Below are 14,984 nucleotides of genomic sequence, written 5' to 3'. Positions count from 1 at the left end.
CCTTTTCTTCCATATAGTGAATGCCTCCCTCTGGGGCTTTCCTTCCTTGTCCCTATACCTAACAGCAATAGCCTGGGAACTAGTCCCTCTGCCTGCACTCTACTGCTAGCATCATCTTTCTAAAGCACCGCTTTCATCATGTTGACCTGCTCATCACACTGTGCTCAAAAAGCTTTCAGGACTCCCCATTGCCCAGAAGATAAAGGTCACTCCTTGGACTGGAATTGAGGCCCTTTGCAATCTGTCTAGAGCGTTGTGTTCAGTCACATTGGATGAGAAGAGTTCATTCTAATCAGACTGATCTATCTGTGATCCTCCCAGCACACTGTGCACTGTCTTCCTCCATACATTTCCCCAGGCATTCTCTCCACCACTCTTCTTCATCTAAATCCTACTCTTCTTTCCAGATAGTTCACTTTCCACCTCCTCCTCCCTATCTTATGAGCATAAAACGAAAGAGTCATAAGGAAGTTGGAGCAAGGTGCCAGACACAGGGGAACCTCATGATAATTTCATCCCCTTTTTTTGCCACTTCTCCCACAGAAAAAGCTAACTTGCTTTAAGATACTGATTTCTGAATGCCCCTCCAGGTATTATTGCAACAAAATTTGTCACGATGAATCTTATATAGAGTAAATCTGGAAAATCTCTTAGCCTTAGAAGGTGAGAAAGATTATCTAATGTAATTCCGGCTCACCCTGTCTGCACATCAGAATCACCTGTAGCATTTTTGACAACAATGACTACCTAGTCCTCACAGCAGACCTCCTAAATGAGAATCTCTGAGTTGCAACCCAACCATCTGGGTTTTTTAAGTATTCCGCAGAAGATTTTGATCTGCATCTAGAATTTGAAATCCAGGACTTGAAAGCCAGAAGTTAATGCTGGACAATATTTATTTGATTACAACTTCTCAGAAACTTTGTTAAGCAATTGATATGCATTTAGTGACTACAGTCTTGAGTCATTAACTCCATTTTCACAGGTGAGGATTCTTAAGCTTGGGAAAGTGAAGTAGCCCAGTGCCATCCAGCTAGTAAATAAGCCTCATTAACTACAGGTCTATCTAATACCAAGTTCCAACCTGTAGTCACATTCTCCATCTGCTTTTATTATAATTAGACACTATTTCAATATGTGGCCATCAGTCTCTTTCCCAGCAATAGTTCCCTCTCTTCAAAATGTGATTCTGTTTTTTGAAAGTTCTGGGACCACCCAGGGCAAGAGTTTCGCAGCTCAGTTTTCCTTTGATTGGCTATTTGTTGTCCTAATCTATTTCTGATCAGTAAGGCCCAGTATTCCCAAGACCTTCCCCATGCAATGGGCCAACTTCTATGTTTTGTATCCTTATAAAGAGATCGATACTAATGGCAACTAAGCTTTTTCCACATGCAAGATAAGCCTAGCCACCCTGGAAAACCTGAGTGCAGTCCTGGGTAATGCTTCTGGAGAATGGCATTATTCATTCCTCCTAGATTTCAAAACTAAAAGGATTACCCACTCTAAGTTTGAAAAAGAAACAAAAAAAAGTCACCTGAGACCTGAGTAATGACATGGGAGACTTACTAGCCTTGCCAGTCAATGCTTTTCTACCCTTTGAATAGAGGGTTTAGTTTTTCGATGCATTTTCACATCTTTTACGTCATATTTTTCTCTCACAACACAGTCATTCCTGCACTGCAGTTTCCTTACAGATAAAATACTTATAATCAAGTTCCATCAAAAGGAGTGATGTGAGAGTTAATGAGTAAATGGGCTTAAAGTATCATAAGCATCTTGAATGAAAGGTACACACTGTTTTTACTGTTATTAATATAATGCAGTTCATCCATTACGGATCTGACAGGGAGCTCAGACAGCAGCTCTGACCTCATTTACTGGCCAGGCCAGAAAGGGTCTGCATAATGGCCCCAGAGAAAGACACCCTCAAGAGAAACAAAACAACCACAGTCAAGGTCCAAAACAACCCAGAAAGCCAGCCTCACTGCAGTGCAGTTGGGTGCTTTGAAACTAACTGGGAATATTGTGTGGTCAAAATACGGAATGGACACCGAGTCAAGGACCTTGGGAGAGGAATAAGTGACAGCCATGTTTAATAGATGAAACAAAATCTAGTGAAATTAGAGGGCAGCCACAAACCAGACACATGAATAAGTAATTTGCTAGCTGCCAGGTTCTGCATTCTCACACTCTGGCAGATGACAAGGCACTTCTAAATACACAGAGAAGCTTATTTAACTCATTGCAGATCATCCTTGGAAGAGCAATTTCAAGTGAGGCAGGGAATTAAATTAATGTCAAACCCCCCGAAAATATTGATGAGCTAGTTATAAATGTATATGAGTGGTCTTAAATGCTACCTTTTACTGCTATAATTTAGGTTCCTTACTCCATCAAGTGGTCTTTTAAAATTATTTCCTATTTCTCTTCTATCTTATAATTCAGAGAGCTAAGGTTTTCAGTCAATGTTAATTTTCTTTGAAGGATTTTCAGAGGGTAGTATTACCACATATAGACCCCTGAAATTATTATTTTTGAGTAAGGCTGATTCTTTTTCTTTGTAGCCTAGAAGAAAAGAGATCTATGTAATCGCAGTGTCAAAATGTCAAAAGACTGAGATAGGTTGAAAAAAAGAAGAAGAAAAGAAAAGAAAACACAAAAAACCTTAAAGGCATTCGTGCAGTCCTCAGCTTTACAAATCCTTGGCTCACATAAAATACTTGTGACATGCTATAATTAACTAGTTACTCCTCTCGGAATGAATAATAATGCAATTATTTGCCAAAAGCAGTGAAGGGATAGTTTCTGTTTTCAAAAATGTGTGCTTTTCATTTCTGTAGAAAGAAAAACCCTTGATTAATTTACATATGCTGCTAAAGTGACCTGCAGTTTCACCATTACATTATATGATAAATGCTACCTTTTTTCTTTTTTCTTTTTTAATCTTTAAAACGTATTTTTAATTATTTATTTATTTAGAGACAGGGACTCACTATTTTGCCCAGGCTGCTCTCAAACTGCTAACCTCAAGTGATCTTTCTCCCTCAGCCGCCTGAGTGGCTGGGACTACAGACATACACCACTGCACGTGGCTCTTCTGTCACCTTTTTATCAGAGCCTTATGTTTTTCAGTGGTTTAATGTAGCAATAAACTGACAAGTTGCTATCATGTTCAAATTATATTGGTGCCTGAAACTGTACCCAAATACCACAAATGAGAAGTAGTAGCCTGCCTGGTGAAAACATTTTCTTGTCCCAGTTGGACTTTGATGCCATCAAGATTACTAACTGCTTGTTCCCTGTTTCCTTTGTCTGTGGAAACACAAATAAAAGGAGGACAGTGAGCCTTAGTTCTTCAAGAACCACCTCTCCTTTGGAGACCCCACATCTGCCAAGTAGCACAAAGTTCTCTCTCCTAGATGTTAATATATAACACACAGTTAATATACAACACAATGAATATTTTCAACTCCTTCAACACCATCCGCCATTCTCTCAGTAATTTATTCAACAACCATCTATTGAAGATGTTTGTAATGCACTGTACTAGGTACCAGGATGTCAAAGGTAAGTAAAACACCTTGCCCTTGAGAAGGTTTCAGAAAGGTAGAGGTATAAACAAGTAAACAGGCAAATTACCAGTGCAGTAAATGCACCATGGAGGTGAGTGTGAACCCCCCACCCCCAACACACACACATTTTTTCACTCATATAAACACACAAAACCCCCGCTACCCCATGAATGTAAACTTCCCAAAATGCCTCTTTGAAAGTTTTGAAGCAGACACTTGGAAAAAGATTAATGCTAAAACCCTCTAATTTTGTAATTTCAGTAGAGTCCATTGAGCTATACATGTGTGTGTGTATTTGTGTATAAATATTCGTTTTCATGTGGATCTTTATATAGCATTTTATTTAAGGATAAAATATTTTGAGCAACTGATGCTTTAGATAGGTTAATCTAACGCCCATAAAATTAGTTACTAATTCTAAAACCAGGTTTTAGTTTGCAATGTCTTAAAACTAACATTCACTGATGTATCCCAGTGACACACAAAAAGTCTGGATTGCTTGTTTGAGAAGACAAGGACCAAGAGTCAATATGATTTAGATTCATAAAATCATGATACATATTCCAAGAGCAGACATAGCCTTGTTTTCCAAATCCTACTTACTCAAAGGATTCCTTTAATCAGCGAATGATAGGAATTTGGGTCTGTGATAGGAGTTTGGGTCTGTCTTTCCTTGTACTTTCAGTATGTAGAACAGGGCAGGCTCTGGCATCAGACTGCCTAGATTTTAATTTAGGCTCTTCCATTTGCAAGCTGTGAGATTTCTCCAAGTCTCAATTTTCTTATCTGTAAGATGGGCATAGTAATAGTAACTTTTAGAATAGCAACCTTTCTTTAAGAATGTAAAATTGTTAGTATATTCATTCATTTCGTTTAGCTATCTATTCAACATGTAGTTATTGAAAGTTTCATGTGTGCAAGGTATTGGGCCCATTGGGGAATGCAAAGATAATTCAATCACTGCAAATAGAGATCAAGATGGACTTGGAGTTTCAGACTGTGGTCCTGGAATCCTGCATGTTTTTCTAATTGAGTAAGCTTAATAGACATAGATACATGGAATACAGTAAATAATGATTATGTAATCAGAGTTTACTGGTCTTTCGGAAACATAGAAATGGTAGGTCCTTGGTAATCCAGTCACAACATTTCCTTTTCCCCAAGCTTCATCGTTTTTGTGTTTTGTTTTGTTTTGTTTTGTTTTGTTTTTGAAACAGAGTCCCATTCTGTTGCCCAGGCTGGAGTGTAATGGCGGGATCTCAGCTCACTGCAACCTCCACCTCTCCCATTCAAGTGATTCTCCTGCCTCAGCCTCTGAGTAGCTGGAATTACAGGTGCCCACCAGCACATCTGACTAATTTTTGTATTTTTAGTAGAGTCAGTGTTTCACCATATTGGCCAGGCTGGTCTCGAACTCCTGATCTCAGGCGATCTGCCCACCTTGGCCTCCCAGGGTGCTGGGATTACAGGCATGAGCCACCATGCCTGGCCAGCTTATTGTTTTCAAGCCATTTAGCAAATCTTTGAATTTTCTTCCACTTATTCACAAAAAGAAAAATATTCTCCATAGATTTCCAATTTCCAATGATTGCTGAGAGCCATATGAAGTATTTTTAAAATGTACTCTTGTATTAATTTAATATATGCAAGTATATAGAGTAGGGAGCAAAGATGGAGGTTAATGATGAGGATATGCAATTGAGAAAAAGACCAATATAATCCATGCTTTCCTGAAGCTTATATCCCAGGGAAACTCACCTCAAGGAATGAATCTATGTTCTCCTCTTGGGCTGAGAATAAAAACATCAACCGTCTATACCTGTTTCTTAGCTATTCCATGAAAGGCTTTATTTGCAGCAACAAGAGCCAGGAATTTCGAGAGGAAACAAATCTTGAAAGGAGGCCTTGAGTGAGCAATGCTAGGAAAGAAAGGGGGAGAGGATGTCAGCAGCAGAAAAGCTGTGGGACTAAAATAAGATTAGTCAAACTGAAAATAAATAAATAAATAAATAAATACACCAACTGGAGAATCTTGTAAAATATTCCACACAATTTTTCAATTTGGTGTTAAAGGTTAAGTGAATTTTTCACTGAAACATTGATTCTAACCAGTCCAGTTCAATCAAATGTTACCTTTCTATCTGTATTAGTCCATTTTCACACTACTGATAAAGACATACCCAAGACTGGGCAATTTACAAAAGAAAGAGGTTTAATGGACTCACAGTTCCAAGTGGGTAGGGAGGCCTCACAATCATGGCAGAAAGTGAAAGGCGTGGCAGCAGACAAGAGAAGAGAGCTTGTGTAGGGAAATTTCCCTTTATGAAACCATCAGATCTCTTGAGACTTATTCACTATCATGAGAACAGCAAGGGAAATACCTGCCCCCATGATTCAATTGTCTCCTACCAGGTCGCTACCACAACACATAGGAATTATGGGAGCTACAATTCAAGATGAAATTTGGGTGGATACACAGCCAAACCATATCACCATATCTATTCCTTTTGCACCATTTTGTCATGCTATCAAATGGGTTTCTGAACTGCCAATTAGTTTTTGTCTCTCTCTCTCTCTCTCTCTCTATATATATATATATATATATTTAGAAATGTACTATATATATATTTCTAAATTTCTTTGGAGTTGATTTGGAGATACCTTCAAAGCCCTGATATCTTATCTAATTTACCATTTAGGTAGACAAATGGCAGAACATACCTTTCTCTGTGTTTTTCTCCTGCTAAAAAACAACTTTATAGAAGACCTTGAAGGAGATAATTCCTAGAGTCTAACACAACAACAAACAGTCAGAATCTAAACTGGTTTGAAGGCAAAAGAAGCTACCTTTTTAAAAATGCAAATGTCAACCTCCCCACTCCTTTTTTATTTAATATAATGATTAAGGCTTGGCCTACAAAGTCACTTATCCACATCCACTCTGTAAGAACCAGAAGCTCTTTGAACACATAGGCAGCTCCTGATCTCAGGTTTTCAGATGCCAAGAGTCAATTGAGGTAGCAATGTCATGTTTCAGTAGCTTGTGATCACATGGCAACATCAAAGCTGAGGTAGGAACACCACTCCTCGATGAGTTAAGTGTTTAGAGATGGTTGCCATCTGTTCTAGCTATTTGTTCCTAAATAGGTAAATGTAAAAATAACCAGGCATTCCTACAGCAATTCTCTTACAAAAAAAAAAGTTCATTAGCACATTTTCTGCCAGCATTTTTAAACAGCAATCTAGGTAATTCTGACACAGATGGTCTAAGGGCTACACTCTGAGATGCACTGGTGTGTAGAAAAACCCTCTCTCACTCAATCAACAGACTGATCAAGCAGTGATTCCCAGGAATTGAGTCTGGTGCCAGGATGACTACTTAAGAATATAGAATGTTAGAAGCTACCCTAGATTTACTGGAGCCCAGAAATCTGCTTATGAATCCGTATACTTAAAAGTTCTCCAGGAGATTGTAATAACACAGTCTGTGGTATTAGAGAGAAGGGGTTGGGTTTTAGCTTACTAAATCTATGAGTGGGTCCTTATTCCACAATTTACCAGTGTCTAACCTTATGTAATATCTTTGGTCTGTGAAACAGCTGTTGTGAGGATTAAATAAAGCAATACATGTTGAGAGTCTAGCATGTAGTAACCTGCTTGCCATTGTATGCCTAGCTCTCAGTAAGATATACAGAAGTAAAAATGTATGCTTCATGACTTTGGGAAACATATAATCTATTTATAAAACAACATAAATATTAATAAAAATGTGAAATATGAGTTTATATTCTAAAGCTGTAACATGGTTGTACACACACACCAAAAAGCACACAAGACCCAATATTCAGAATAATACAATAGAGAAGTATAATGACATAGGAACAATCATGTAAAATTTTCTTTAAAATGTTTAATTCTTCTTTAGGTAACCTAATTCTCATTAAATCACCGAATTTTTATTTAGATTATAGAAAAATATTAACATCATGAGTGGCAATCAACTTGTATTTATTATTTGATTATTTAAAATGAGGGGTAGAAAAATAGCACTGTATACCTGGGAAGGGGTTTCATAGGATATGCCTAAAGGGGCCCAAGACAACCCTGAAATTTTATACAGAAGTGTTGTTTATATGAACATGGATATTTCTGGGGAGAGATCTATAGCTTTCATTTTTCCAAAGGGTTTTGTGGCCCCCCCCCCAAAAATGTTAAGGACAACTGAAGATTACCATTTAGTACATTTTATGTGCATCCTTATTTATGCCAAAGAAATATATCTCCTGATTGCATGCCCAATAATTTACTTATTTGCTTTCTCTGACCTGTCCTCTGAGTCAGTTTTCCACAAGCTTTAACCAGTCAAATATCCCAAAAAAAGAAGAAAGAGTAAGATTCAATTTAAGAAAACTCTAAAGCAGAGTTTCGTGACTACCTCAGCCTATTCCTATTCTGCAGACATCAGCATGGAAATTTATGTACATGTTTTTAAAGTTCCAGGGCAGAGATTAACTCATGATCATTTTTGAGTTTTTCCTTTTCATTTTTTATCCATTGCTCAGTTGTTTGAATTATTTTCTATTAGTTCTGTGTTTCTTTTCTTCTCAGGTAGGAAAGTGAAGGAACTTCCCTGGAAGGATACAATTCAATTTTGCCAACTTGCATTTTGTCAACTTAGCAATTCTTTCATTTGTATTTTATTTATAATGCGGTAACAACACTATTGATATTACATGTTTTTATTTCTCTGGTTTTTTTAGGTGTGTGTGTAATATTGACTGTTCTCAAACCAACTTCAATCCCCTCTGTGCTTCTGATGGGAAATCTTATGATAATGCATGTCAAATCAAAGAAGCATCGTGTCAGAAACAGGAGAAAATTGAAGTCATGTCTTTGGGTCGATGTCAAGGTAATGTTCATACCAAAATTCATTTCGAAGAATGTTTTTAGTCTTTGTGCAAAAATGAAAAGTGAAGAAAACTCCTTATTAGGCAGCTATTCCATTTTCAAAATGCAGTTCTTATTTACAATGGATCGTAGAGTCTACTGTAGCATTTTTGTCAATTATAGGATTTTGAGGGGCTCTCAGCAACCGTCCAGATCTGTCTCTATACAATGGAACTGTATTGTCACAACGCCATAAACACAGAAGCTAATATTCACAAGATAGCAGACAATTTTCTTGCAAAGGGAAAAAAGAAAGTCAAAGACATTTTTAAAATGAATCTAAGAATTTATTAGGCATCCTTGAAACTAAAAGCAAATCACTTCATTTTTATGTATTGATTCAGTACAAATATTTAAAATGCATTTTTAAAAGCAAGAGGTACTAGAATGTTCTATTTTCTTTCTTGTTCAGAAAAAAGCATTTTCTTAGTTTTTGATTTGCTACTCCTTTGCCCAATTTTTCTCAGTTATAATTATGAATCTTCTTCTTTTCTCAAACTTTAGAAAGCTCTCTTCATTTTACTATTTGCTCTCAAACAGAAATTGCCATTGTAAATCTGTCTTAGTATACAGGTTGCTTAGAACTCCAGTTGTAAAAATTCCTTAATTGCAATGAAGATATTGTTGGAGGAAATATGTAAGTTTCATATTAGATATTTAGGAAACAGTTAATCAATGTGTATTGTTAATTTTTTAACACAGATAACACAACTACAACTACTAAGTCTGAAGATGGGCATTATGCAAGAACAGATTATGCAGGTACATAATATTTTCTTCTACAAAATGTGAGCTCTTCTATTAAAAGAGAGTCCTGGGAAATGGTTGTTTACCACTTATTCCAAAGTGAAACTTGCAAGACTTCTGACATGTGCTAGTCTTCTCTTGCCTAGTTCAAGCTTTCATTAGGCAAGAGTAATTTTTTGTTCAAGCAAAGAAGACATACATTTTTGCCAGAGTTAAAGCAATTGTCAAAAATGTCACTAAGACATAATTAGCTTGTTTTGACTGTGCAAATGGTACAAATAACAAAACATTCATCAAATTAATAGCATCAGTGGAAATCAATGCAATTTTTGGCAATATATTGTAATAAATGCAAGTGTTCTTGTTTAAATTTTCGTAAAGGTCAACAATGAAAAGTTTGCTAGTCTCTAAAAAGCTAGAAAGGACAGCTACAAACAGTAATGCAGGTTGTCTTATTTAGATGCAAAGTTAAAAATGTATATATAGTTTTTTTAATAGTAAATTTCCTTAGCTTATTTTGAAACTAAAATGTAGTTTCTCAAACATGCAAAATTATAAAGCACCTTATATAAAAATATAAATCATATTTAGCAATTATTTCACTTTGAAGAATGTCTCTAGCTAATCTAACTTTTCTAGAGTGAGAAATAATTCATGTGTATGCAATTGAAATTTTAACAGATACTTAAATGTTATAGAAATTTGGGATAAAATATATAAATAATATTATATAGGTTGATAATGATATGTGAAGTTTTTAGGCAGAGCTTTTCATTTAGATATTAAGCAATCATAACTAGATTTATGGCAAATATTCAATCAAAAAGAGTAGTTTCTTATCTTTTAAAATATTTACTACGATCTATTCTTTCTTTCTTTCTGAAATTTTGTTTTCTTTAACAACAGGATAAATGTCTATGACACTGAAAAAAATTCGTTAATATACTTATAGACATCTGAAACCTCTTAGAATTTGGATATAAAAGATATTTTAAACATTTCCCACATTTTATCTTAATGTTTTTCAATATGTAGATGGAATTTTTATGCGCTATAAGACAGAAATTATCATGGACAATTATACATGGAAAGACATTGGCTCTACTATTATGTAGCCATTCCTAAAGTGTCCAGGAGAGATATTTACAGATGTTCCTTGAAAAGAATAGTTCAGTGGTCTGTAAGTTTGGAAGAGCTCATATAAACAAATGGATCTTCTACCCAGAACTTCTCACAGCTCTTTTGTTCATTATAAAATATTTAAGAGACATGCATCTTTTATTTATTTGTTTTACTTTTTGTTGTGGAGAGTTTCAAATAAAGGTAAAATACACAAATGTAGGCTCTATAGCATACTGAACCCACAAGTACTCATCATTCAAGTCCAGTAACACCAACCCATGGCTAACCCATCCCTGTCCTCACCCCTATCCTTTTCCTCTATTTTCATAATATGTGGAAGCAAATCCTGGAAATTTCATCATTTCATTCACAAATAGCGTGCATCTTAAAAAAATATCAATAATTTTTTAACAAAATTACAACACTATAATCATATCTAATAAAATTATAAATAGTTCCTTATAATACACAGATTTTAACAAAGTTGTTTGATAACACATTTTGCAGCATGTTTTGCAGTATTAATGTTTCCAAGAATGTACATTGTGATATGCTGATCCACAGAAATATTATTAAAAATAATAAAAGATAATAATGAAAAATCAAAGTCGGAGGCTAATTGTATATATTTTAAATTTTAAATGAAAACAAATTTAAATTGTTTATATTTTTATAAACAATTATTATATTTTGATGGTGTTATAAGCCACTGCTACTAACTGCAATTAAAATACCTTTATTCCTACTTTGCAAACTAATTCATTTGGAAAAATCTTCAAAAATGTAGAATTTATGCATACCTTCTTTAGTGAACCATCCATCTTTGTACTCATTGAAAAATCAAGCCTCTCCCTGAGAATTTTGTTCCTGAAACAAAGAACTCTTCAAGTTGATCTGTGTCACTATACAAATATATATGCATTTATAAAATTGTTCCCATAAATATCATGAGAGATTCTACTGGTCTCTCAAAGTCATTTATATTGCATGTTAACATTTTGCCCATTTCAAAGAGATTTGATAATTGAATTTTTATTCCAAAAGTATTTATATATGGATTTGGTTTTAAACAGATTATCTCTAATGTTGAGTGTCACTGTTCTTAATTGGCATGTTTTTCATATCTTATTACTTTATTGGGTATCGGAAGAAAAAATACATTTTTAATACATGCAAATTAAAATTCTTCTGTCACTCAGTGTAGTCCAGGATCTTCTAGTTTGATGTCAGATTTATCCTGAAAACTCTTAAAGAAAAACTTTTAAGATAAAAGTAAATTTTAAAAATACATGTTTGTTGAAATCCAAGTTTAAGACAGGAACAAAGATAATGTCAATTGAAGCTTGTAATTCCTGGTTAAACACTGATTGCATACTTTAAGATTCTCAAGACATTTATTTTAGATATATTTATCTTCATTAATGGTTTCATTAGAATACAATGTACACCCTCTTTAGAAATCATTTAAGTAATAGTCATGTTCCTCAACATTTCCAAGCTTCCAATAGTATTTAGTTTCCTGAATTTGGGAACACGAACTTTGGAAAAAACTAAAAGGAACCAAATAGAGAGTCTATGTGTCATTGTCCTCTTAATTTCTATTTCACATGCTAAAATCTGTCCAAGGAGGGAAAACAGGAACTGTGTGACTCCTATCCCTCAAAGTTTGCTGTGTGCTCACAGCTCATTTAATGTCATAGCCACTTCCCGTGTTAGACACACATTCACGGACTCTCCCACCAGAGGGAAGTAAGGATCTAACACGCTCTTATTTTTGCCTTATATGTCATTAATACTATAGATTAAAAACCCTTACTTATCTCTCCCAGTTTTTTGTTTGAGCCTACTTTAAGAGTCATTAATACAGGAACACATGTTTCTGATTAGAAAATGGAGATCTTCTTGAAAGAAAGCCTAACTCTTAAAATAAATTAATTGTGTCTCATTTTTAATATCAGTTAAAAGAGATCCCAGCAAGGATCAGCAGGAGGTGAATTACCAAAACGTGCAAAAAATGCAAACGAAGGGAGCAATGCCTTCAACAAGACTAATATGTACAGTATACTAGAGTGTGGCAGACTAGCTCAGAGACTGAATTCCATGACCTCAAAGGCACATAAATGTAGTCGGCACCAAAGGAAACCAAAGAATTTGCTCAATCATCCCTGCCAGTATTACTTTCTGGTTGCATCTGATTTGGGTCTCTATTCTACCCTCTGTCCTTTAATGAGACCCAAGGCATTACTGAGTTTTGAATAAAGGGCTTTGGATCTCTTCATTTCAAAGCCCAGTGACAGGATACCTGTCAAATGAGCTAAACAGGCCATTTAATGTTATTCTTCCTTCATCACTATAAGACTTGGGCTTAGATTTAAGTCTGTCTGTACACCCACAGAAAGATTCAGGGAACACAGATTTTACAAACCCACGAAGCTAGGGCTTTCCAGGCTTTTCATTGTTTTAAATTGCTAAAATTAAACTGTCCTTTGGGAAGTTTTTAAATAGCAAATGTTTTACACCTCTTGAAATTTGCAACATTTTCTTTCATATATATGTGTATATATGTGTGTGTGTGTATATATATACCCCTCATGTCTTCTAATGGGAAAAAAAATGAAATTCAACTATTTGTTTTTCTTTATCCAGTATTTATGTATATTTTCTGATTGTGTTTTCTGTCTAAAAGTTTGTTCATGCTTCAAAAAAAGGGCTATATTTTTTCCAGTAAAAATGTACTTAATTTTATAAGTTGTTAGATACTTTATAAAATGAAGTCAGATGATATTGGTTTTAATTATCTAGAAAATAAAATATTTTTTATTTTATGACATCCTATACCAGTTTTCAGAGTTTGCAGTGTTTTATAATTAAAATACATTTGTATTTTTCTTCCATATTGTTTAAATTGAAATTGTTTAAATAGAAATTGAAAACATGAAATCAGAATTGTTAAAGAAAATAAATATACCAACAACATAGACTATTACAGTTACTGCATTTAGCCCTAAGTTTCTTTGCAACCAACACAAAAGAAGAAATTATGGTTGAATCAATTCATTCAACAAATATTTGCAGAGTCACTGCAACATGCAAGCCCTTGTCCTGGGGTTTACAAAGGTGAACAAATCAACATAGGTATCTGCTAAATGAAACTTAGATTTTTATTGTCTGATAAAAAAGAAACAAAAAATAAGTTCAGAGATGAAAGACAAAGTTTCTCTATGTTAAATTATAAAGGAACTATTTAGCATAGATCTTTCTACAAGGCATCACCGAAAAACATAAAATGAATAAAATCTTCAACAGTGATTTTTACAAAATATGCCAAGAGGCTCTCCGTATGGCTGGGAATTTTTAAAATCAATTTTTGACAACATCCTAGAGCACAGTATAACTCAAGGACAGTGTTTCTATGACAGACTAAAGTAATGACTTTCATTTATGGGTATTTCCAAATTGGAAAAAGTAAATAAATTACAGAGGAAATGGCTATGAGGAGGAGCATGTTTAGCTTATTTTCCTCATGTATACATAGGTTAAACAGGAACAGGAGTAAAGTTAAGATAAAGACTATGCTGGATTATAGTATGTATGTGGGGACAAGATATTTCCCCTGCTTTTAGTAGCTGTTCATGAAAAACGTTAAGTCCTGGATTTCATGTCCTCAGAAGGGAGACAGGGCCTCCCTAGCTCTGAGGGTAGCTACAGGCCTGTGTCGAGTTCCTGTGTTTACTTATTGAACATTATACTGTGGCAATTCATTATTTCTTGTAATATTTATTTTTAGGAAAATTTCCATTCCTTATCTTCAAGCAATAATTTATACATTAATCTCAGGTCTGAAATATGGAAGACAGAAATCAGAAAAAGTTAAGCGAAATTCTATCCATCCTATTAGTAATATTCCATCAACCCATTTTTCCACATTAAGAGGGAGCTGACCTCTGGAAAGGGTATCTAGATAGTTTAAGTGAGTTGTCCTAATAATTGTTCTCTGTAGAAGCCACTGCAATTTACAAAGCCTTTTCATATATACTGTCTCCTTCAGTCTTCACAACGGACATGTGAAAGAGATACTATATGCTTTTGACAGGTGAGATTTGAGGTTCAGGGAGATTAAGTAAAAAGAGTATGTGATAGAACTAAGGTTAAAACCATCATTGCTAATTCCAGAATCCAGCAAGTTTGAGAACCAGGGAAGAAGTGTCACTACCTAACAAGTCCCAGCTTTGGGACCGACTCTGCACCCTGAGGGTTCACCATTTGGCAGTTCCAGACCCAAAAATATTTCATCATGATGTTACGTTTTGTGAGATGCTCAAAAGAGTTACGACTATATATTCTACACATCCTATAAGTGATATAATGTTTGCTTTTAAATTTTTCCTTGTTCTATTTCCTATTTTTCCACATAGGGAAGAGAAAGCAAGAGGAAAGTGTTTGCTACCGAGTAATCCTGCATTAATAAAAAATAAATAAATAAATATTTTAAAAAAATAAAAATTTTTAGCCATATTTGATACATCATAGCTTTGCTAAGATTCACTCACATTGCTTCATGTGTTCTATGTCAACCCAGTAAAGCACCAAGTGTAC

At 34.8% G+C, this 14,984-nt stretch overlaps 1 protein-coding gene across 1 annotated transcript in view; it reads left to right on the top strand.

The window, feature by feature from the left end:
* Positions 1–14,984, top strand: part of TMEFF2 (transmembrane protein with EGF like and two follistatin like domains 2) — a 242,590-nt gene that overhangs the window by 183,693 nt on the left and 43,913 nt on the right. The window contains exons 6-7 of the mRNA XM_003907748.5: positions 8,333–8,481; positions 9,222–9,281. Coding sequence (XP_003907797.1) covers positions 8,333–8,481; positions 9,222–9,281 — 209 coding nt within the window. The remainder of the gene's footprint in view (positions 1–8,332; positions 8,482–9,221; positions 9,282–14,984) is intronic.

This window comes from Papio anubis, chromosome 10 (genome assembly GCF_008728515.1).
Source record: "Papio anubis isolate 15944 chromosome 10, Panubis1.0, whole genome shotgun sequence".
NCBI lineage: Eukaryota > Metazoa > Chordata > Mammalia > Primates > Cercopithecidae > Papio > Papio anubis.
This window is presented reverse-complemented; position numbering and strand designations above follow the sequence as displayed.